Below are 21565 nucleotides of genomic sequence, written 5' to 3'. Positions count from 1 at the left end.
ATTATCTAGATAACTAGACAAAAACCAAACTTCCTGCTACCCAGGCAGAACCCCATTTTAGCTATCTGGCTTCAAAGTCCACAATCAGCTACATGTTTCAGATAAGCACCTGCCCACTGGAGTGCAGTCTTAGAGCCACACCATCTACCAACAAACGGCTCTTCCTCAGAAAGGAAATAAAACAGACACTGCACAAAATCACTTGATTCTGGAAAAATCAATATCAAGATTAGGTTTATTGTCTGCTTATATGATTAAAAATGACAAAGTGTTGCCTTTTATTTTCATAAAAAGACAGAAGTCTGAACAAAATAATTTACTATTGAGTTCTTGTTTCATTTGCCTGGCAAAACCTGGAGGAGGCCGAAAAAGCAGTTAGGAGGTGCAGTGGCCCTTGCTGGGCGTGGGTGAGCTTACCGTCAGAGGATGTGCGCTGCTGTGTGTGTGAGGAGAGTAGTTTTCTAATGTCCAGACTGCCCTAACGCCAGGACAGCTGGGTGGTTCTCAGTTCTTCCTCATTTCAAAGAAATGCTTGATCATCTGTCACTTGCCCTTACTTGCTTTAGCTCAAACCTGTGTTCCAGTCCCCCCCCCCCCAATAACTACCAGGATTAGGTTGCTTCAGTGGCTGCACGACTCTGGCAGAGGCAGCACACAGGGCCTGGCTGGCTCCCTCAGCCGTGGCCTCCCAAATCCCCTTCCAGCTACTCTGGATCTTAGATTCTATGAAGCACGGCTCTGACTCTGTGTGCATGTGCGTGTGTGTGTGTGCGTGTGTGTGTGTGTGTGTGTCCCCGACCCACTACTTGGCCCGATTCAGGCTCCCTCTCTGGGGAGGCTCTCGGGGTTCCAGAGTCTGAGCTGCAATCAGGAAAATGGGGTTTTCGAAACCACTGTGGGCTGGATTCTCCAAGTGTTGCCGGCGGTGAGCGCATTCGAGGGACAAGACGGCTTTGGGCGCGCGCTGGTTACACCACTGCCGGGGTTATCTATCTACGTTAAAAACAAAAAGAAAAACAAAGAAAAAAAATCCACTGTATGAATCCCAGCTTAAATTCCCTTCCCCTATCTCCCAACCCCTAAAAGCCCACTTAGAATCTACTCTCATCTCTAGGCTGCTGCTCTTGGGCGAGAGTCCCGCGTGCTCAGAGCATGCTCCCACCCCGTTACTACCTTGTTCTAGAACAAGAGTGGCTCCCAGACGCACAAAGTTCATGGAGCGCGGTCCCCGAGAGAACAGTTTCACGCTCATTTAGCACCATTAGGAAAATAACTACCTAGATGGTCCCTAAGAGCCCCAAATCCGCCTTCGGATTTGGAGTTGGAGCCGTTAGGCGGGCTGCAAGTTCCGACTCATTTGTTAAACGCATCAGTTTGCTCTCCGTTTGTTCTGGAACCTAGTGGAAAACCTGGTGGTTGTGGAAATGAAACCTAACCAAACCATCTCCTCTACCGAGTCCCCGCGGGCATAGCTTCTCCAAGACCGTCCTGGCCTCCTCTTGGGGCGGAGGGCTTACGGTGTAGCGGCCGCGGATTATGTACTACTGGGAAATGTGACAAGCCCGGCTGGGCGCCGACGGCGGGCTAGCGGTGGTCGGGCCCCGCTCGCTGTCAGACTTGACGTCTCTCTCTTCGCTGCGGTGGTGCCAGTTCAGCGCACCCTCGAATCGGGGCACTTTTCACGGAGACGCCCGAAGGGAGACCGAAAGGGCGCCTGGGTCCGACAGGCAGATCTGAGGAAGCCACCTTGGGAAGGGGGAAGGCAGCCTGAGGGTTGAGACCTCGCGTGGAGCCTGCTTGGGGCAGCTCTGGGCTCCTTTCCGCGTGAAGGCAAATTCAGCCACTAGCTTCTCGGGAAACAAGTCTGTTCTCTCCTTTCCTCTCCCGGACCCTCTCTCCAGCCTCTTTTCTCTACCTTCCTCCCTCTTTAGCCCTGAGTACTCCGGAGCTGCTAGCCCTAGGGTCAAAGGTCAGGCCTTCACTGGGGGCTTGGGGGCGCATGCGGCAGGGGACACCTTCTTCGTGCACTGGCGGGAGCACCGGAGTCGCCTGGCCTGTCATTTGGGGCTGGACACCCATTGCCAACCAAAGAGAAAACAGACATTGAACTCAGAGCTCCCTCTGCCAGTACTTAGACCTTTTTGATGACAAGTAGAGTTGAAGTGGATGGTAGTTCAATTTAGAAAGTTGTATCTAGACCATAAAGTCCCTCATCTGGATATTTTAGGAGTCTTTTTTTGGGGGGAGGGCGTGGGTAATGATTTCCATAGGTGTCTACATTGGGGTGGTTTTGAGCACAGGACTGACCTTAAGAGCAGGCTTTTGCTGCATCATTTCCCTTGCCCTAACCCTGGTCAGAGTTGGAAAGAAGTTGCCAGAAGGGCTCCAGAAGAGGTTAACGAATGCCCAGCTCTCCACGTAGGCAGATCTGTTCCAAAGGGACAGACCTTTCGCATGAGTGGGGGTAAGGCAGGCAGAGTAAAAAGCAGATCTCTATGCATGTTCACGTGGCTTCATGTAATGAACACATCTCCATCAATTCCTGGAGGCAGGGGGTTCAATTTACTTGGGTTTTAGCCGAGGAATGTTCTCAGCCTCAGCTCTGACTACAGAGGAGCCGAGTAGTTAGAATTCTCTCTCCAACGAAAGCAATGGTCAATAGAATTCTTGGTATCAAATGAGCAATAATTTGCTGTGGCTACATGCTGGATAATGAAAGATGTTAGTGGGATCAATAAAAAATGAAAACACTTTTACTTACATCTTGAGTTACTGTTTTAAGCGAGCAAGAGGGATGCAACAAACCCAAAGCTAGGCTCAGAGCCTCTGCATACCCCCTCAGACTCACAAAGCTCTGTCACCACTGGAGTCTTTTTGCTGCCAGGACCTCTAACTTCCACCTTCTGTGCTCACAGGCAAGTGGATTATTTATATCAAATTAACCCCTTGGAATCTGGTAATAGTTTAACTGTCAGAATTTTAAATTTTTTCTTTTTTTTCTACAACCCGAATTAATTTTAAATTGTTTTCCATCAGAACTAAACTGGTTGTGGTTTACGGAAAAAGTAGGAAAACATCCCAAAGTTGATTTGTCCATTGAAATGCTTAGAAATGTGCACTTGACAGACAAACTCAGGAGGGCCTGTGTTCTTCGGTTGTGCGTAAAGAAAACACAGGTAAAAGGATAGATTAAATTCCTTTCAATTTGTTATTTGTGGCCATGAAATCTGGAAAATTCAGACATTAAAATCTTTTTCCAGACTAGTTAATTCCCTCATCTTCGTTCATAATTTCTTCTGTTCAATGTGTTTTTAATTGGCACTGGGTTTATTTATACCTTCCAGGTAGCTTCTCTCACCATTCAATCCCAAACGCTTATGAACATATCTGTTCCTTAAGAAACCTATTGCAAAACCATCCAGAAAGCATTCTCTCTCTATATACATATATATTTAAGATACAAGACTGAAAAATATCCCAAGTGCTCTGCATAAAACAGGCTCAACGAAAAAGCTCGTTGTCAGCTTCCAGCACCCGAACCGATATAAACAAAGAACATTGGGAAATGTGTGTTTGGCTGCTTCTGTGGATTTGAGAAGCCTATATTTTCTCACCATTAAAGGGCGGCGTGGGTGGGTGGGGAAAGACACGAATTTAGCTGCCGCTTTATGCTCTCTGACTAGAGGAGCTGGTTCTTCCATCGAGACGATGGTCAGTGCTGCAAGGACAGTGGCCTGAGATCATCCTGAGCAGGTTTGGGTTGGATTTGCAAAGACAACAAGCCACCTGGGAGATTTAGAAAGCGGGAACCAGCCTAGGGAAGTATAGACGAGTTCTAACTCGGGGTTTTCCCCAGGTCAGTGAGCCTGGCTATCTCCATTTCTACGACTCGCACGGATGCAGGTGCAGTTCTGCCGCCGCACGCGGCTTCGCGGGAGAACCGCTCATAGACCGCAGACGCGCGCTCGCGTACCGCCGCCACGCTTGGCACGCCCGGATATTTACACCCTATCTGGGAGGCCTCCTCCCCGCCCTCATTTGCTACTTTAAATTTTCCAGGAGGACCTGTTAGCGCCGAAGCTGGGTGGGCATGGTGGGAGGGGGGCGCCCTCGCTCGGCTCCCTGACCGTGACGCGGCTTCTGCCCTCCGCCCTCGGCTCCCACCCTGTGTGCGTGGCTACAGGCTCAGCAGTGGACCAGCGACGCCGGGCTCCTGGAGCCCCTGCCCCGGCCTGTCCCCCACCCCCACCTCAGCACGCGCCTGTGAGAGAGGCTTACCCTGGTGGGCGAGTCCCGGCGCATTAGCGGATTTCATGGCAAGTTGCTTCTGTGACAAGTGATCAGGTTCGCGTTTGAGGATTTGCCCCCTAGGAGGGAGGAAACGAGAGTCAATCTGCATAATTTCAAATGAGAAAGAAACCGGGAAACTGGGGAGCCTAACTTCTAGCCTCCTAATTCCCCCCTCCCCGGGATCCTATAAGCCCCCCCCCCACCCCGGAAACTGTAAGTACCCTCTGCTCCCGCCCCCGAGACAGTGCACAGTAAGAAAAAGTGATCCGCACAAGTCGCAGGTGATACCTTTTATTGCGCTCATTTTAAAGACAGGGACGGGATGGCTCCCTCCATGAAGCCTTTCTCGGTAGCTCGGCCCCGGGGAGGTGGGTCAGCCAGGCCGCTTCAGGACCCCTCGGATTCCTGAAAGGTCGCGAGGTGAGGGGTGCGGAAAAGAGAGACCTCGGGCTTCGTGCCAAGCGACCCCCCTTCGGCGCCCCGGTCTGAGCTAGGCGCACAAACCCAAATTCCCTCCAGCGCCTTCGGCTCCATCTTTAAGTCCAGGCAAAGATCAATTCTCCCTCTCTCTCGCACGCACACATTTGCAGCCATAAATAAACAGCTCCCAGCTAAATCAGGAACCGGAGAAGAGAAAGAAAAAAGAAGAGAGAAGGATGAGATCCAAAGCACGGGTCTCGCTTCTCCCGAGCGCTGGAAGGCTCTTTTTGGTCCGGCTAGCCTTGTATTTGGGGTTGCAACTTGCATTTGAATAGCTGCCTGGGCTTGTTATGGACCCGGGAAAGCTCTGAAAGGGAATCACTATGCAAATTGTCCCAGTTACAATCGAAAGGTTCGATCTCCAGGAGCTGCCTGACGGAAGTTGATGTCAGCTATCTGTGCATTAGGGTTGCATTACCGCCTTCGCCGGCCTCCTCAACACCCCCGCTCGCGCCTGCCGGGGAGGCTTTTTTTTTTTTGCTTATGTGTATATTTCCCCTCAGTAATTAAAAATAAAGGAAGAAAGAAAAAAAAGGAGGGGGGGGGGCTTAAGGTGGCAATGTAGTTGGCTCGGGCCTGGGAGGCCCACGGGCGTAGGGGAGGAGGTGAGGTGCAGGCGGGGAGGTGGGGGGTGGTGGTCGTACTTTTTGCAGCAGCTGTTGATGGTGCGTTTGAAATCAAACATTTAGAAACGGTTTTTTTTAGCTCTTTGCAGGCCTAGGAGGCGGCGAGGGGGTGGGGGCGGCGATGTCTGCCTCCGCCCGCCTGCTTGATCCTACAATGCCGGCTGCAGATCAATACCCGCTCGCTGTAATCCCAGTAATTGTAGGGCTCGCAGCTTTTATTTTAAAGAAATAGGACACTAGGGCGCGGACGAGCGGCTGAGGCAGCGCTGCTGGACTCTGGTGCCTCCAGGCGCCTTTTGGGGCTCCCATCTCTTACCCTAGAGCCCTGAAAGCTCCTTACAATGGGGTGGTTTTGGGGCGCCAGCGGTCGGACATCAGCGTGGCTCGCGTGGCCTCCGGCCGAGAAGGGCGCTCGCCCGAAGGCGCTCTTGGTGACTCAGGGCAGGCCGCCTGCGGCAAGGGATCGGTCTTTTCCGGGCCTTCTCGCCGGCTGAGGAGGGTGGATCCACCTGGGGACGGGCATCTTGGGCTTGGACGCTGGCCTGTTTGCCTTAGGCCGCACGGACTCCGGACCTCGACGCGTGAGGCCCGCGGTTTTGGAATACGGGCCTTCGACACTGAGGCGAGACGTTTTGTCCCTTCTCGGCTGCCTTCCGGGTCTCGAGGCCTACATAGGGCCTGCACTATTTGGGGCGCTCTGCCTGGGAGGCTGGTTAGGGAGCTAGGAACCAGCTCTTCGCCCGCGCTACCACTTAGGCGCTTGTTTCCTCAGGGGGCGCAGGGCCACGCCTTTGGCCGAGACCCACCGAACCCGCCGCGCCCGCGGGCCTCCTGCTGCCTCTGCTGCCCGCCCCTTGTTGGCAGGGCCGGGGCGGGACCGCTGGGGCCTGGGGCCGCAGCCCCTGCGCGGCTGGCAGCCCGCAGCTTCTGGCGCCCCCGAAGATGACCATCTGTCATTCAATTAAGGTTTCAGGGCAGCTGATGGGGGAGCCAGGGTCAGCGACCTCAGGACAAAACGGCCTGCTGCCTCGGATAGGAGAAGTTCAAATGTTAAATGCAGAACATTGTGCCCACTCCCAATCCTGGCCACTACCCGGCCTCAGGTCCGGCCGGTGGACAGCAGCGGGGTGAAGGGCAGCGGTCATTAGCACTTAGATTTCAGCTCTGGGCCGGGCTCCTTCTGTTGGGTCATTTTGACCAGAGAACCTTTAACCCTTTCACGCAAGCCCACCCTCTAGGGAAGGCCAGCTTGTCTGATGGAGGAAAGAAAGAGGGCGATCAGATGCACCCATATAAAGAGGGGTCACATTGTATTTCGGGTCACTTCTTAATTGGAGAAGAAAACCTACATGACAGAAGGAAAACAGTTCATTATAACCAAAACAAACTATGAGGTCTTAATAGTTTTATTTTTTAATTTTTAGTTTTGGCGGAGAAGTGCATTCATCAGGTATGATCAGGGAACTAACTACTGGGCCAGTAGGGGAGAATGGATTTGTTAAAAAAAGTTCCAAACTTTCCACCCATATTTAAGTGTATTTACCCAAACGTGTGTGAATGGTGATGAGCTTAAGCCAGCCACACACAACTTCATTTAAAGTGTTGGTGATGAAGTCTCCACTGCAGCCAGCCTCATCTACAGTTGAAAATAGATTGGACAGTTGGTCTTTCCCTGTGGGGACTTTCTCAAAATAAAATGAGATTAAAAATAATTTTAATTTAATGGAATTCATAAAAGACATTAATTAGGCATTCGCAGGCTATGGGCATTTAGGTGTTAATATTCCTGGCTTCCCTACACGGGACAGAAGGAGAAGCAGCCACATACTTAGCAGTTTTCAGTGGGAGATCCAACTATTCCTCTCAATTATTACCCATTAAGCCTGAAAACTATTCTATTAGCAAGATATCATTTAAAGGCTTAGAAAACTAGGTCTTTCAGCAGGCTAGTTGGTAATAAAGGAAGGACTTGGGGCTTCTGGCTTCCAGCCCCACTTCTCAATATCAAACTTAGCCTTTACTTTTTGGAAGTAACTATCAAGAAATCAATGAATCAATCAGACATTCAGCATGGAAGCACCTTAGCAAATTTTTCATTGGATAACAATGAATAATACATGGCCCTCCAGTATATTGACTGTGGTAAATGGTCTTTAAGGTAAGGTGCTGCAACAAGTATCTTTAAATAAAATCAAAATAAAATGTTTACCACAATCATAATAAATTGTTCAGTCATCCTCCTATTGACTCACATAGCATCTTTCTTCAGGGGCATTTGGAGTTATTTTTTCCCCCTTACAAACAGACCAGAACAAATTGATGAATTGAGCTTTCACTATGCTAATTTAGACATTATAAATATTTAATTAACATCCCTAATAGCCAGTCATAGAGGGCCCCGGCTCTACTTTACACTATTCTTAATCTAAAGTAAATGCTTTTCCCATTAATAGCCTGATGCCATATTAGCAGCTTCCTCGGTAAAAGGGCCCCACTTAGACTAAAAGGAGGCAGCATTGAGTAGTCTGCATTAGATAGGGGTTTATTTTTGTTTGTAAAGAATCCAGGGAATGGTATCAACTGTCTACAAATTCCACCTTTCCTAGTTCTTGCTTAGAATATTCTAATAGGGACAACCTTGCAATTTTACTTTTCTAGACAAGGTAATATTTTGAGTTTGTACTAGAATAAAAATGAATTTTTTTTAGTAGGGTTTATATTAAAAAGTGAATCATAGGTAGTGGATAACAAATTGCCAACTGTAGAATTACTAGTCTTTTCAACAGAGTGGGGCAGGGAAAAGAATTCTGTACTAGGAGTCTTGCAACGCTCATTAGTGATGGGACCCTTGGGCAAGGCATTTAACCACTCTGAGCCTCAGTTTTCTCTTTTAGTGAGTCACATAGTGCCTATGCCACAAGGTTACTTTAATGATTAAATGGGAGAATATATGTGAAATTACTTGGCATATAGTAGATACTCAATATTGGGTTAATTCCTAAATGACTGCTAAATATTCATTAACCTTTTTCTCCCCTTATGTTTATTCTTGTCTTCTGTAAACTATTTCCTTATCATACTCTAACATGATCTTTGCAAATGTAGTTTGTCTCATCAATTCTTGGATCTAGTTTCTGAAATGTGAAGTGGGGGAAAACTGGGAGGCTTAAACTCTGACCAGGACACAATTTAAGAACAGATACTAGAATTTAGACTCTTTAAAGCTCTGAGTCCTAAACTCTGATCACTGAAATGTCCTTACATGACAGTTCTTGTGTGGTTTAGAAAGATTCTAGAAGTAGCGTTATATTTCCCAGGGGGTAGGAATCAGGCCAGAACTGAGAGTTCAAGAAATTAGAAACTCTCCAGGCTGATCTAACTCTGGGACTAAAATCTGCAGATGCCAAATATTAGAGTAAAGAGCTAAAGAAAGGAAAAGAAGTTTCAGACACAATTTAAATTTAAAACATTAAAAAGATAAGCCATCTTATTCTAAGGGTATTTCTCAAAGAATGTGAAGAAAAACCAAATTGACATGTTGGACGTTGCTGGTTACAGAGACAATATAAACCGTGAATTATTCTTATTTGCCAGAACAAAATAAATACTACTGAATGTAATATAGGCATTTATATTGATAAAATAGATATTTAGTCTAGGTAGAGTAAATATCCTAGTAAAATCACATCATTTGGATTTTTGGTATAACTCAAATTTTCCTTTTTATTTTTGGCTAGCAGTGGAAAATCCCAGATAGAAAGCTCAATGGGAAAGGGGCAAGGCATTGGCTGGGATGACTTCTCAAGGAAAAGACAGTAGTCAGAAGGTAAAGGTAGGTAGACTGCAGAGTCTGAAATTGGAGAGCTTTTTTCTCTTCCTTGTGCTGCTCTTTCTCCCCTCTCTAGAGGTCTTTCCTACTGTTTCCCACCCAACCTCACTTTCTCTTTCTGCTCTGTGATAATCCATTAAATAGAAAGGGAAATACTTTTTTATTGTCCCTTCCACTAGACATTTTGTTGGGCTTCCCTGGTGGCTCAGTAGTAAAGAATCTGCCTGCCAATGCAGGAAATGTAGGTTCAATTCCTGGGTTGGGAACATCCCCTGGATAACCTGTGGCAGCATGAGAAGATGGGGGTTAGGAAGGCCAGTATAAAAACGACAAAACAGAAAACCAAACTAAAACTAGTACTCATACTCTTGGTGTATATAAAGCCCTAATTCATTAAATGAATTTCCAAATTTCCATTTTTCTGATTTAACCAGAGAGAAATCGCAGTATGAAATTTTATCTGAGGAGAATGTATAATTTTTTTTTCTGTTTACTATTACTTTTGGTTAATTTCCCCTTCTATTACAATAAGTACCCCTTAGCTTTGCCTTTGAATCTTATTGTTCTCAATTGAATTTGATTCGTATGTTTTGGGGGGACAACCATTGCCCCAGGACAGGAAGCTTGTCTTTAGTGGCAGTGTGAGCTGGTCATATTAAAATGAAACACAAAGCAATTCAAAAAGCCTTGAAAAATAAAGTGGATCTTTATTATCTGTCTTCTTGAAAGTATCATAAAATTTGCACTACCCTTTTTTGCTTAGCTCTTCATAGGCAAAACTTCCTAAATTTCATCTTTAGATATCTCTTTATTCTTCCCCCGGAATTTCCCCCTTGTTTCCTCAGCAGCTGAATCTCCCCCTCTCTCTTGCAGTCAAGGAGAGTGGTCCATGAGTAGTAAGCATGTATCATACGGTGAGACTTCCAGGAAAGTACTTTAAAGGAGACTGAATCAGCTGGAATGTGTCACCTTGGTGCTTGCCCTTCTCTTTTTCCTAATGCCTGGGTCATAGACTTGATGGTTGGATCTGCAGTGATCATCTTGCAATAATGAGGCAATTTTGAGGATAAAACCTATATGTTAAAGCTGGCATGGCAGAAATATAGAAGCCTGGTTCTTAATGATCATTCTAACTTTAGGTTTTCCTTTTGAGAGAGGCCTTTATCATATTTAAGTCACGGTTATTTCAGAGATGTTGCTGCTGCTGCTAAGTCACTTCAGTCGTGTCCAACTCTGTGTGACCCCATAGACAACAGCCCACCAGGCTCCCCCGTCCCTGGGATTCTCCAGGCAAGAACACTGGAGTGGGTTGCCATTTCCTTCTCCAATGCATGAAAGTGAAAAGTGAAAGGGAAGTTGCTCAGTCGTGTCCGACTCCTAGCGACCCCGTAGACTGCAGCCCACCAGGCTCCTCCATACATGGGATTTTCCAGGCAAGAGTACTGGAGTGGGTTGCCATTGCCTTGTTACTGGCAGCTGAATGTATTTCTAAGTGATACTACCTTTACAGACTTTGAAAGTAAATTCTAAAATCTGGTAGTCTTGGCAGGGGTATATTGATATTATTAACCAATCAAAAGAATATCATATATCTTAATTTAATTTTGCAGTCTGTAACTTGTCATGGACTATTGGTTATTTCCTTTGTCTTGTTGCATACAGGTACATTTTGGTTTCTTGTTACTTCTCCTAACTCTAGATTTTATTCTATGTTCTTCCTTTCATATGCCCTCTTTTATCTCTGTTTCTTATATAAAATGTCTTTGGTTTAAGATTTTTATAATATTTTCTTATATTTCTTAAACCCAACATTCATTATTGGTAAGCTGTAAGCTTCCAATTACTTTATTAGTTCTTCAGTGATGTCTGAATATTTACATTTTGAAATATTTACTCTTAAATTATAAATTGCTTTATTTCTTCTTTACATCATTATTGGAACCTTATGAAATATGTGCATTAGTAGGTTATAGTATTAATTTTACTTTAGAGAGTAAAGGAAACATACCAAAGTATTTCTTAATAAAGCAGGTTTTGGGTATGAATTGGATTGGGGAGATAATGGGGAGACCCAGACCCATGCTATACGAAATGCCTGTTTACCCTGGCTGACATGGGCTATCACTGAGGCAGGCCTACATCCAGGTGGTGCTTAAAGTGATGGAGACTATTATCCACCTAGTGAAAAAATAAAACATTGGTTAGTGAGGCGCTGTCCTAAATGACTTTGTCTTCAAGCCATGTAATTAAGGGTTACTGTTATGTTTGAGTTTGATATCTATTCCTCTTGTGTTTGAATTTCATCTATTCCTGACTTCTTTGAAACTTATAGCATTATTTTTTTTTCTGTTATGATATATCCTTTTCTATTTGGATTTATTGATGTAAATAGCAAAATCCCCCAGAAACTCATGTTCACATGCCTTTTTCTGTTATTGTTTTTATTTCAACGCTGGAGCATTTGGCTTCAAACTACTGACTTTTGTTCTTATTTCTGAGCCAGGTGCCCAGCTGTACATTACAACAGCCAGTGTCTTATGGCTCACTGGATCTAAAGTTTCTAGAACAAAATATTAATACATGAAAATGCTGAATCTCTTCCTTAAAATGTATGTTTCTTCCCCTTTGTATTTTAGAAATTCATAGCTTATAGTCACTGAAAATAGAAACAGAATAACAATAGAGTTAATCATATAAGAAAAAAGAGAGCAATAAACAATTTGAATTAGAAATACTACTTTAAGTAAAAAATAAAACCAAGCTATGATACTTGTTAAATTTGTGTTATAAAATCCATTATTTTAATTTGGACCAAAAGTAAAATTTCAGCAACTTCTGTGGATTATAAAGCAGGAATCTAACAGACCCTAGCGGAGAAGGCAATGGCACCCCACTCCAGTACTCTTGCCTGGAAAATCCCATGGACGGAGGAGCCTGGTAGGCTACAGTCCATGGGGTCGCTAAGGGTCGGACATGACTGAGCGACTTCACTTTCACTTTTCCCTTTCATGCATTGGAGAGGGAAATGGCAACCCACTCCAGTATTCTTGCCTGGAGAATCCTAGGGATGGCGGAGCCTGGTGAGCTGCCGTCTATGGGGTCGCACAGAGTCGGACACGACTGAAGCGACTTAGCAGCAGCAGCAGCAGCAGCAACAGACCCTAGGTTCTTAGGGAGACTGGAATGAGGATGTGACTCTGCTGGTGGATTGCTGGGTTTTTATCCCCACTCAAACCACAGTAGTTCTATTTTATAAAATACTTTGGGTGTGAATTAATTTGGGTAAAGAATTTACTTACAAAAGCAGTGAGAAAGCATTATTTAGTACTGTACTTCAAATAGGCATACATAGTATTTTCAGCACCTCTGGGTAATTTAGTTCTCCTCATTCTTAGTGATTACTAACAAATGAGCAAATACAATAAAAATTCTCTTCTAAAATTAATTTTAGCATTCAAATAAGAATAAATCTTAACCTATATTGATAAAAATATCCCACTTATTTTTCTGAGTTTTTATTTTGTTTTGAAATGTCAAAGATCACTAACTAGATTTTTGACTTAAGAAAATTAATGATAGTCCCTTATTAACATGGGTGGTTTATGTATTTCAAGACTTTCTTTTGCCATTATGACAATACAAATGCAATTTTGCTCTATGGAGACAATCCAAATTGTAATAATAACACAATTTTCAGAGGGAGAATGATGCAGATCTTTAAAAATGGTTCTTTAAAAATGAATGTAAGCAATATAACATTATAGTTCTTAAGACTTTTGTAATATAGGGCATATATTTGATGCTGACTTAATATTACTCTGAAAGATGAATTGTGTCTGAAGTTCCATTAAGATTTAATTTACATTTAAGTTGAGGTAGTTATGACTACTTCATGTATCATGACTTTTTCTGCATGTTTCAGTTTTCTAGTTGTCAAGGGAGAGCAATGGTATCTGCCTACTTGTTTTGAATTTTATTCCTGATGCACAAATAAAGCTATGCAAATGTTAGATTTTTAAAAAGGATAATTATTTATTTTGGTTGGTGATACAGATGGAATTTACCTTCTTTCTGCTGACTCCAAGAAAGTTGACATATGTGTGCGTGCTAAGTCGCTTCAGTGGTGTCCAACTCTTTGTGACCCCATGAACTGTAGCTCTCCAGGCTCCTCTGTCCATGGGATTCTCCAGGCAAGAATACTGGAGTGGGTTGTCATGCCCTCCTCCAGGGGACCTTTCTGATCCAGGGATCAAACCCACGTCTCTTACATCTCCTGCATTGGCAGACTGGTTCTTTATACCACTAGCACCACCTGGGAAGCTCAAAAGTTGACATATATTTGCTCAAATCAGTAAATGTGTCTGTTAAGATGGACTACTTAGATAAAGAATTGCAGTTGAGTGCTACAGTGGCACAAGGTTGGAGACTTGGGTAGGGATTGGACAACACAGGGCCTTGTGGCCCATGATAAAGATGTCTACATTGTATTCCAAAGGTGGTGTGAAGCCTCTAAAGGATTTCTAACAGAGTGACATGATCTAATCTGTGATTTAAAAGATTCCTCTGGCTGCTCTAAGAGGAATGAATAGTAGAAGTTCAAGAGTGGATGTAGTGAATAGGGGGCTACTGCAGTTTCAGGTGAGAAATGATGATTTGGACTCAGGTGGTAGCTGTGGAGAAGGATAAAAATGGAACTTTTGAATGCTAGTCCTTCTCAAACTCTTCCAAAAAACTGAAGAGAAGGGAACCCTTCCAAATTCATTTTATGAGGTCAAGATTCCAAATCTAGGTAAAGACACCAAGAGAAAACTACAGGCCAATATTCCCTGATGAACATTGTGATGTGGTTTATAATAAGAAATATATATTTGTCTTCTTCCCCATTTCTGGTACAGAGCTCCTAAAACCTAGACTTTGCTAAGTGTTGAGAGCTATAAAATTGTCTTTTATTATGTTAATGAAGACACTTTTGCATAGCAGTTAAGGATGGGGGCTGGTTGCCAGCAGAATCAGCCATGAGATTAGAGGGTTGGAACTTTCAGCCCACCACCTGACCTCTGGGGAAGGGAGAGGGGCTGGAGGTTGACTCAGCTGCTGATGGCCAAGAATTTAGTCATGCCTGTGTAATGAAGTCTCTATAAAAACCCCAAAGAACAAGGTTTGGAGAGATTCCAGGTTGGTGAACACATGGAGGTTTGAGGAGAGTGGCACCCTCTGAGAGGGCATGGAAGCCACATGTTCTTTTCCAGTTCCTAGCCCTGTGTATCTCTTCTATCTGGTATCTCATTGCAGTTTGAATTTATATTCCTCTAATGACTAGTCATGTTGAGCATCTTTTCATGTGCTTACTGGCAATTTGTATACCTTCTTTGGAGAAATGTCTCACTCCTTTGCCTGTTTATTTCATAAGCAGAATAATCCACACTTAAAGAAAAATTAGCACTGGAAAAAAGGAAAGGAAGAAATTTAAGATGTGTCTGACAACCTAAAATTATCATTTTTGTGCATCTCTTCCATCTGGCTGTTCTTGAATTATATCCTTCTATAATAAACCACTGATGTAGCATTATGTTTCTCTGAGTTCTTTGAGTCATTATAGCAAATTAATATTACCAAAGGAGAGGGTTGTGGGAAAGTCTGATTTATAACCAGTCAGTTAGAAGTACAGATAACAACCTAGACTTGTGACTGGCATTGAAAAGTCTGAGGAGTAGTTATGGGAACTTTTAATCTAAAACTGGTAAATCAGAAGCATAGAATGACTATTATATATAAGAAAAAGGTAAGCAATAGCCAGTGCAGGTGAGGATGTGGAGAAAAGGGAACCCTTGGTGCATGGCTGATGAGAATGTAAATTGGTGCAGCCACTTTGGAAAATAGTATGCAGGTTCCTTAAAAAATTAAAAATAGAACTACCACATGATCCAGCAACCCCATTTATGGGTATTTATCCCCCCAAATTGAAATCAGGATCCTGGAGAGATATTTGCTTTTAAAAGTTCACTGTAGCATTATTCACAGTAGTCAAGAAGTGGGAAAAATGTAAATGTTTACAGACAGGCGAACAGATAAAGAAAACATGGTATATACATACATATTACTCAGGCATAAAAAAGGAAGGAAATCCTGTCTTATGCAACAACATGAATGAACTTGAAGGACATTATGCTAAGTGAAATAAGTTAGTCACAGAAGGACAAATACTGCAAAATTCCACTTATAGGTGGTATCTAAAATAGTTTAACTCATGAAAGCAAATAATAGAATTGTAGTTGCCCGGGACTGGGAGTGGGGGAGACAAGGAGTTGCTAATCAATAGGTATAAAATTTCAGTTATGCAAGATAAATTCCAGAATCTGCTGTACAACATTGTACCTATAGATAACAATATAGTATTACACTATATAATGTTAAGTGGGTAAATTTCATAAGTGTTCTTACCACAGATAAATTACAGAAAAAGTGTAAAGTAACATGAATAAAAAGAGAAATGGAGACTTTTGGAATGTGATTCAGAAGTGGAGTTGATAACAATTGTAGATGAAATGAAAGTGGAGAGGTAGTTGCTCAGTTGTGTCCGACTATTTGCAATCCTATGTAGCCTGCCAGGCTCCTCTGTCCGTGGAATTTTCCAGGCAAGAATATTGGAATAGGTTACCTTCCTTACTCCAGCGGATTTTCTCCATCCAGGGATTGAACCTGTGTCTCTTGCATCTCCTGCATTGGCAGGTGGATTCTTTATCACTAGCACCACCTGGGAAGCAGTAGTGAGGGAAAAGAGTTTAAAAGAGAACTCTTAAGGAGAAGAGAATCCAGATGGCAGACTATGAAGATGTGGAGCTCACCTCCCTCCACAAACACGTCAAAAATGCATCCACATGCGGAACAATTTTCACAGAAAACTAACTGGAAAGTGGCAGAAGATCTCCTATACAACAAAGCTGCAAGGAAGATCTCCACATAACCAAGTAGGATGGGGAAAAACAGGCATCAGGTCAGGACCTGTGCCCCTGGCAGAGATCTGTAAGGAAGAGAAAGTCCACACAGGTGGACCCTCACCCTGGGGAGGCAGCAGACTGACTCACAATCTGGGCATCACAGTCCTGGGGCTTCGCATGGAGAAGACAAGCCCCTTACCTGCTGGGAAATCCACTGAGACAGATAGAAAGGCTGGAGAAGCCTAGCCTCACTCATGAGGAGTGTGCCCATGATGGCTTGCTAATGATCAGGGCAAAGAGAGCCTTGTACTGGTGGCTGTACTTCCTTATTGTACTTCCCTATCTGAAGGGGCAAGTGCCCTGGCCCCGCTCACTCCACACGACAACCTGGTGTGAAATCAGGGCAAAGATTTGGTCTAGCTACACAGAGACAGACCCAGGTGCCTGGGGTGTGATTTGGGCAGAATTGCCGAGGCCATTGTCAGTACATGCATGGGGGTGGCAGGTTGAGACCGATAGACATTGTCAGCATGCACACTGGGTGAGCCACAAGGATGCATGGTGGCTAAGTGCTGAATCTCAGTACACAGAGAGGGTGAACTGGCCCCTCCCACTCTATACTGCAGCTTAGCACCAGATCTGGAGCAGACAGGTCCTGGGAGAGGTCTCCCACAGAAGCAGTCCAGATCCCAGGTGGTGGCATAGACACCTCAGTTCCTGCAGCCACAGTGTCCTGATCCCCAGCTGCAGCCTAATCCACACTAGAGCCTTGCACTAGATCCAGGACAAACAAAACAGAGAAAGGGATGCAACCTTGGGCCACTTCTGAGATGAATGGTAGATGCACACAGACAGTGCATAGGAACTCTGTGACTGCATGGGGCTCACTTGTTTCAGCAATTCCCTCCTTTGGGAAAAGGCACATACTCAAGGGCAATGGAGCCTGATTGAACCCAAACCTAAGGGCTTCTACTCCAACAACTGGGGAGCAAACTCTACCTCAAAAGGTCAGTGATAGCCAATACCCTGCCTCACATTCAGCACAGGGTCTAGTCACTACAACACCAATCACACCCCCTATCAAGGGGATAATGGCCAGCACACTTTGGGGAAAGATGTGGCTGTCATTCATACCAAAACCAGTCCTCACACCAAAAATACTGGACACATACAGTCTATGTGACACCACCCTTATGGCAGAAAGTGAAGAAGAACTAAAGAGCCTCTTGATGGAAGGTGAAAGAGGAGAGTGAAAAAGTTGGCTTAAAGCTCAACATTCAGAAAACTAAGATCATGGCATCTGGCCCATCACTTCATGGGAAATAGATAGGGAAACACTGGAAACAGTGGCTGACTTTATTTTTTTGGGCTCCAAAATCACTGCAGATGGTGATTGCAGCAATGAAATTAAAAGACGCTTACTCCTTGGAAGGCAAGCTATGACCAACCTAGACAGAATATTAAAACGCAGAGACATTACTTTGTCAACAAAGGTCCGTCCTGTCAAGGCTATGGTTTTTCCAGTGGTCATGTATGGATGTGAGAGTTGGACTATAAAGAAAGCTGAGCACAGAAGAATTGATGCTTTTGAACTGTGGTGTTGGAGAAGACTCTTGAGAGTCCCTTGGACTGCAAGGTGATCCAACCAGTCCATCCTAAAGGAGATCAGTCTTGAATATTCATTGGAAGGACTGATGTTGAAGCTTAAATTTCAATACTTTGGCCACCTGATGCGAAGAGCTGACTCATTTGAAAAGACCCTGATGCTGGGAAAGATTGAGGGCAGGAGGAGAAGGGGACGACAGAGGATGAGATGGTTGGATGGCATCACCGACTCAATGGACATGGGTTTGGGTGCACTCTGGGAGTTGGTGATGGACAGGGAGGCCTGGCGTACTGCGGTTCATGGGGTTGCAAAGAGTTGGACACGACTGAGCGACTGAAATGAACTGAATTGAACAGTCTATGTGACCCCATGAACTGGAGCCTGCCAGGATCCTTTGTCCATAGAATTTTCCAGGCAAGAATACTGGAGTAGATATCCATTTCCTTCTCCAGGGGATCTTCCCTACTCAGGGATCAAACCTATGTCTCCCATGTCTCCTGTGTTGCAGGAGGATTCTTTACTGTCTGAGCGACCCAGAAAGTCATTTGTCGAAACCTATAGAAGGTTCACCATCTGGAATGAGACCTAATGTAAACTATAAACTTTGGTTGATAATGATGCATCAAGGTAAGTTCTTTAATTGTGACAACATCCTTGGTTGGGGATGTTGATGATGGGGTAGGCTGTGCTTATGTGCAGTCGGAGTATATGGAAAATCTCTGTACTTTCTTTTCCATTTTGCTGTGAATTTAAAACTCCTCTAAAAAAATAGTCTTGAAAAATGATAGGAGCCTCAGCAATAATTCTAATTTTTTTGTAATGCTGCAAACATATTTCAGAGACCTGAATGTAAGGGTATCTATATTCATTATCTACATTATCTATCATATATATATATATATATATACACACACACACACACATATATATAAAACTCCATCAATATACCTATATATTTGTCCTTATATTTGTCTACCTACCTCTGTGTTAGTGTAATGAATGCTTTCCTAGTTTGCCTAGGACTATCCTGGTTTCAGTACCAAAAGTCTTGCGTCCAGGGAACCCATTAGTCCCAGGCAAATTGGGATGATTGGTCATTGCACTTTGTGTATATACGAGTGTACATAAGCATGTGATCCCTATTCCAAGGGATCTTTAAAAATACAGCAGACAGGCATCTATTTTTGCCTACTTTTAACTAAGACTGCTTTTACTGATATACACAGGGTATAGATTTATATTCTTATGATGTTTAATTTTGCCTCACATGTTTTCAGAATCTTATATGTCATCAAACAATTGCTACTCTTTACAACACTCTAGGAAATCTCTTGGAGTTTCTTACAGTATTATTACCTTTTCAAATACAGTCTGTTCCAACTGTCATATCTTAATGTCCTTCCCGCCAAGTTTCAGTTACAAAGAAACACCTCTTTCTGTGTAATCACATTTACTTCCTACAACTATCCCCAACATTCACAGAAATGTTCTCTTGTCTTGTCTAGCTTTTCTTTTCAGTTTTTAACTTTCTTCCCTAAATATTCTCTTCTTTTTACAACTGCCTTCCCACTTAGTCATCAATTGTTGTTTTGAATACTCATATTCTTCAAGAAGCCTCCATAATAATAGGTATGTTGCAGGATCACAAAGGAAGCATTCTAAGATGTGACTGATTTGGACTATTTATTTGAGATTTACAGTAGTTGGATTGGGCTTTATAATTTTCAGGGGAAACAGTTTGTTATTCTAATTAAAAGCACAAATGAAATATATGGAGGTGGAAGGAAGGGAAGTGAAAAGAGTGTTTAAGAAATAGAATTATATTTTCAAGTGTTCAAAGTCTGTATCATTTAACCCAGAATAATGCTGTATACTATTTGTATGCCTCTTTAATGTAGATCCAGTGATGCTTCTTTTGTCTGTTTTTTTACACACATACACATAAATATGTACACATGTATGTATCGGGGCTTCCCAGATATGTACGTGCCAATGGTAACGGATCCACGTGCCAATGCAGGAGACCTGGGTTTGATCCCTAGATTGGGAAGATCCCCTGGAGAAAGGAATGGCAACCCACTCCAGTATTCTTGCCTGGAAAATTCCAGGGACAGAGGAATTTGGTGGGCTACAGTCCTTGGGGTTGCAAAGAGTTGGACACATCTGAGCACACAGCACATACATGTATTTGAAAAAACACAGTAATAGCTACTTATTTCTAAACAAATCAAAAAAACATTTAAAATAAAAGCAATATAGCTGAAGTCAATATACACAAATATTAAAAAATTCAAAACACCTTAGGGTATGAAAAGAAAAATAAACCTCTTTCTCCATTATTCCTCTCCTCCAGGAATCATTCTTAACAGCTTCTCATGTAATCTTTTATACATTAAAAATATTTTAAATTCTTCCATGTGTATGCAGGCATATGCTTTAAAAATATTTACACAAATAGAGCATACTAAACCTATTATTGTTAGTCTTTTTAAAATTTGTTTTGTTTGGTAATTTATTTTAAACATATTTCCATTCTTTTATTTTTATGGTTTTCTTTTTTTATAATTTTATTTTTTATTGATGTATAGCTGGTTCACAATGTTGTGTTAGTTATAAGTGTACAGCAAGAGCAAAATGATTCAGTTATACAAATATCTATTTTTTTAAGATTCTTTTCCCTTATAGGATATTGTGAAATATTGAGTTATTTTCCTGTGATATACAGTAGGTCCTTGTTGGTTATCTGCTTTATACATGGTAGTGTATACATATTAATCCCAAACTTCCCCTTTGGTAACCATAAGTCAGTTATTGATGTCTCTGAGTCTATTTCTGTTTTGTATATAAATTTGTTTGTATCATTTTTTTTAGACTCCACATATAAGTGATGCCATATGACATTTGTCTTTTTCTGTCTAGCTTGCTTCACTTAGTATGATTATCTCTAGGCCCATCCATGTTACTGCAAATGGCATTATTTCATTCTTTTCATGGCTGAGTACTATTCCATTGTATATGCATACCACATCTTTATCCATTCATCTGTCCATGGACATTTAGGTTGCTTCCATGTCTTGGCTATTGTAATCAGTACAGCAGTGAATACTGGGGTGCCCACAACCAGTGCCTGTATCCCCAGTGTGAGCCACAGCCACTCCCTACCTCCTCAGGAAGCCCTTGAAGATCTAGATAGGTCTGGCTGAGATGCCTATGAAATTACTGCTTTTGCCCTTGGTCCTGGAGTGTGTGAGATTTTGTGTGCATCTTTTAAGAGTGAAGTCTCTATTTCCCTCCTTTCTGTGGAGATTCTGTAACCAAGCCCTGCTGACCTTCAGAGTCAAATGCTCTAGGATTTCATGTTCCCAGTGCTGGACCCCTGGGCTGGGGAGCCTGATGCAGGGCTCATAACTCTCACTCCTGTGGAAGAACCTCTGTAACATAATTATTCTCCATTTTGTGGGTCACCTACCTGGGGGTATGGATTTGATTATATCGTGAGTCTGTTCCTCCTACCAGTCTCTTTGTGGTTCCTTGTTAATGTCTTTAGTTGTAGAGGATCTTTTCACACTTTTTCAATGATAGTTGTTCTACAAGTTGTTGTGATTTTGGTGTGCTCATGAGAGAAGGTGAGCTTGGGGTCCTTCTACTTCACCATTTTGGCTGCTCTCTGGAAATTTATAAGTGCTGCTCTTGAAACTCTGCTAAGTTGATTGGATAGAGTAAAAAAGGGAAGATTGCAAGTCAAACATAGTCTGTGTATGAAGGATAGTCCTCAGCCCGGGGTGCACCCGGGGTG

The 21565-nt window shown here is 43.2% G+C and overlaps 1 protein-coding gene and 1 long non-coding RNA gene across 2 annotated transcripts; both read right to left on the bottom strand.

Annotated features, from left to right (window-relative positions):
* Positions 1 to 206: 206 nt before the first annotated feature.
* LOC145513841 (uncharacterized) lies at positions 207 to 6541 on the bottom strand. Its single transcript, XM_081510791.1, has 7 exons — positions 6490 to 6541; positions 6203 to 6346; positions 5737 to 6163; positions 4795 to 4901; positions 4579 to 4695; positions 4279 to 4367; positions 207 to 993 (listed from the first exon to the last, which is right to left on the bottom strand). Exons 1-4 carry the CDS (start codon positions 6539 to 6541, stop codon positions 4844 to 4846), a joined length of 681 nt encoding a protein of 226 aa, XP_081366917.1. The 3' UTR covers positions 207 to 993; positions 4279 to 4367; positions 4579 to 4695; positions 4795 to 4843.
* Positions 6542 to 11649: 5108 nt separating this feature from the next.
* On the bottom strand, positions 11650 to 21467 carry LOC145514878 (uncharacterized). The gene is made up of 5 exons (XR_014060526.1): positions 21239 to 21467; positions 15884 to 15979; positions 14590 to 14667; positions 13290 to 13545; positions 11650 to 11881 (listed from the first exon to the last, which is right to left on the bottom strand). It is a non-coding gene; the product is annotated as an uncharacterized LOC145514878 (long non-coding RNA).
* Between the last annotated feature and the right edge of the window lie 98 nt (positions 21468 to 21565).

This window comes from Giraffa tippelskirchi, chromosome 7 (genome assembly GCF_054371585.1).
Source record: "Giraffa tippelskirchi isolate mGirTip1 chromosome 7, T2T-mGirTip1v1.2.pri, whole genome shotgun sequence".
NCBI lineage: Eukaryota > Metazoa > Chordata > Mammalia > Artiodactyla > Giraffidae > Giraffa > Giraffa tippelskirchi.
The sequence above is the reverse complement of the archived record's forward strand: the minus strand, read 5'-3'. Positions and strand labels throughout refer to the sequence as shown.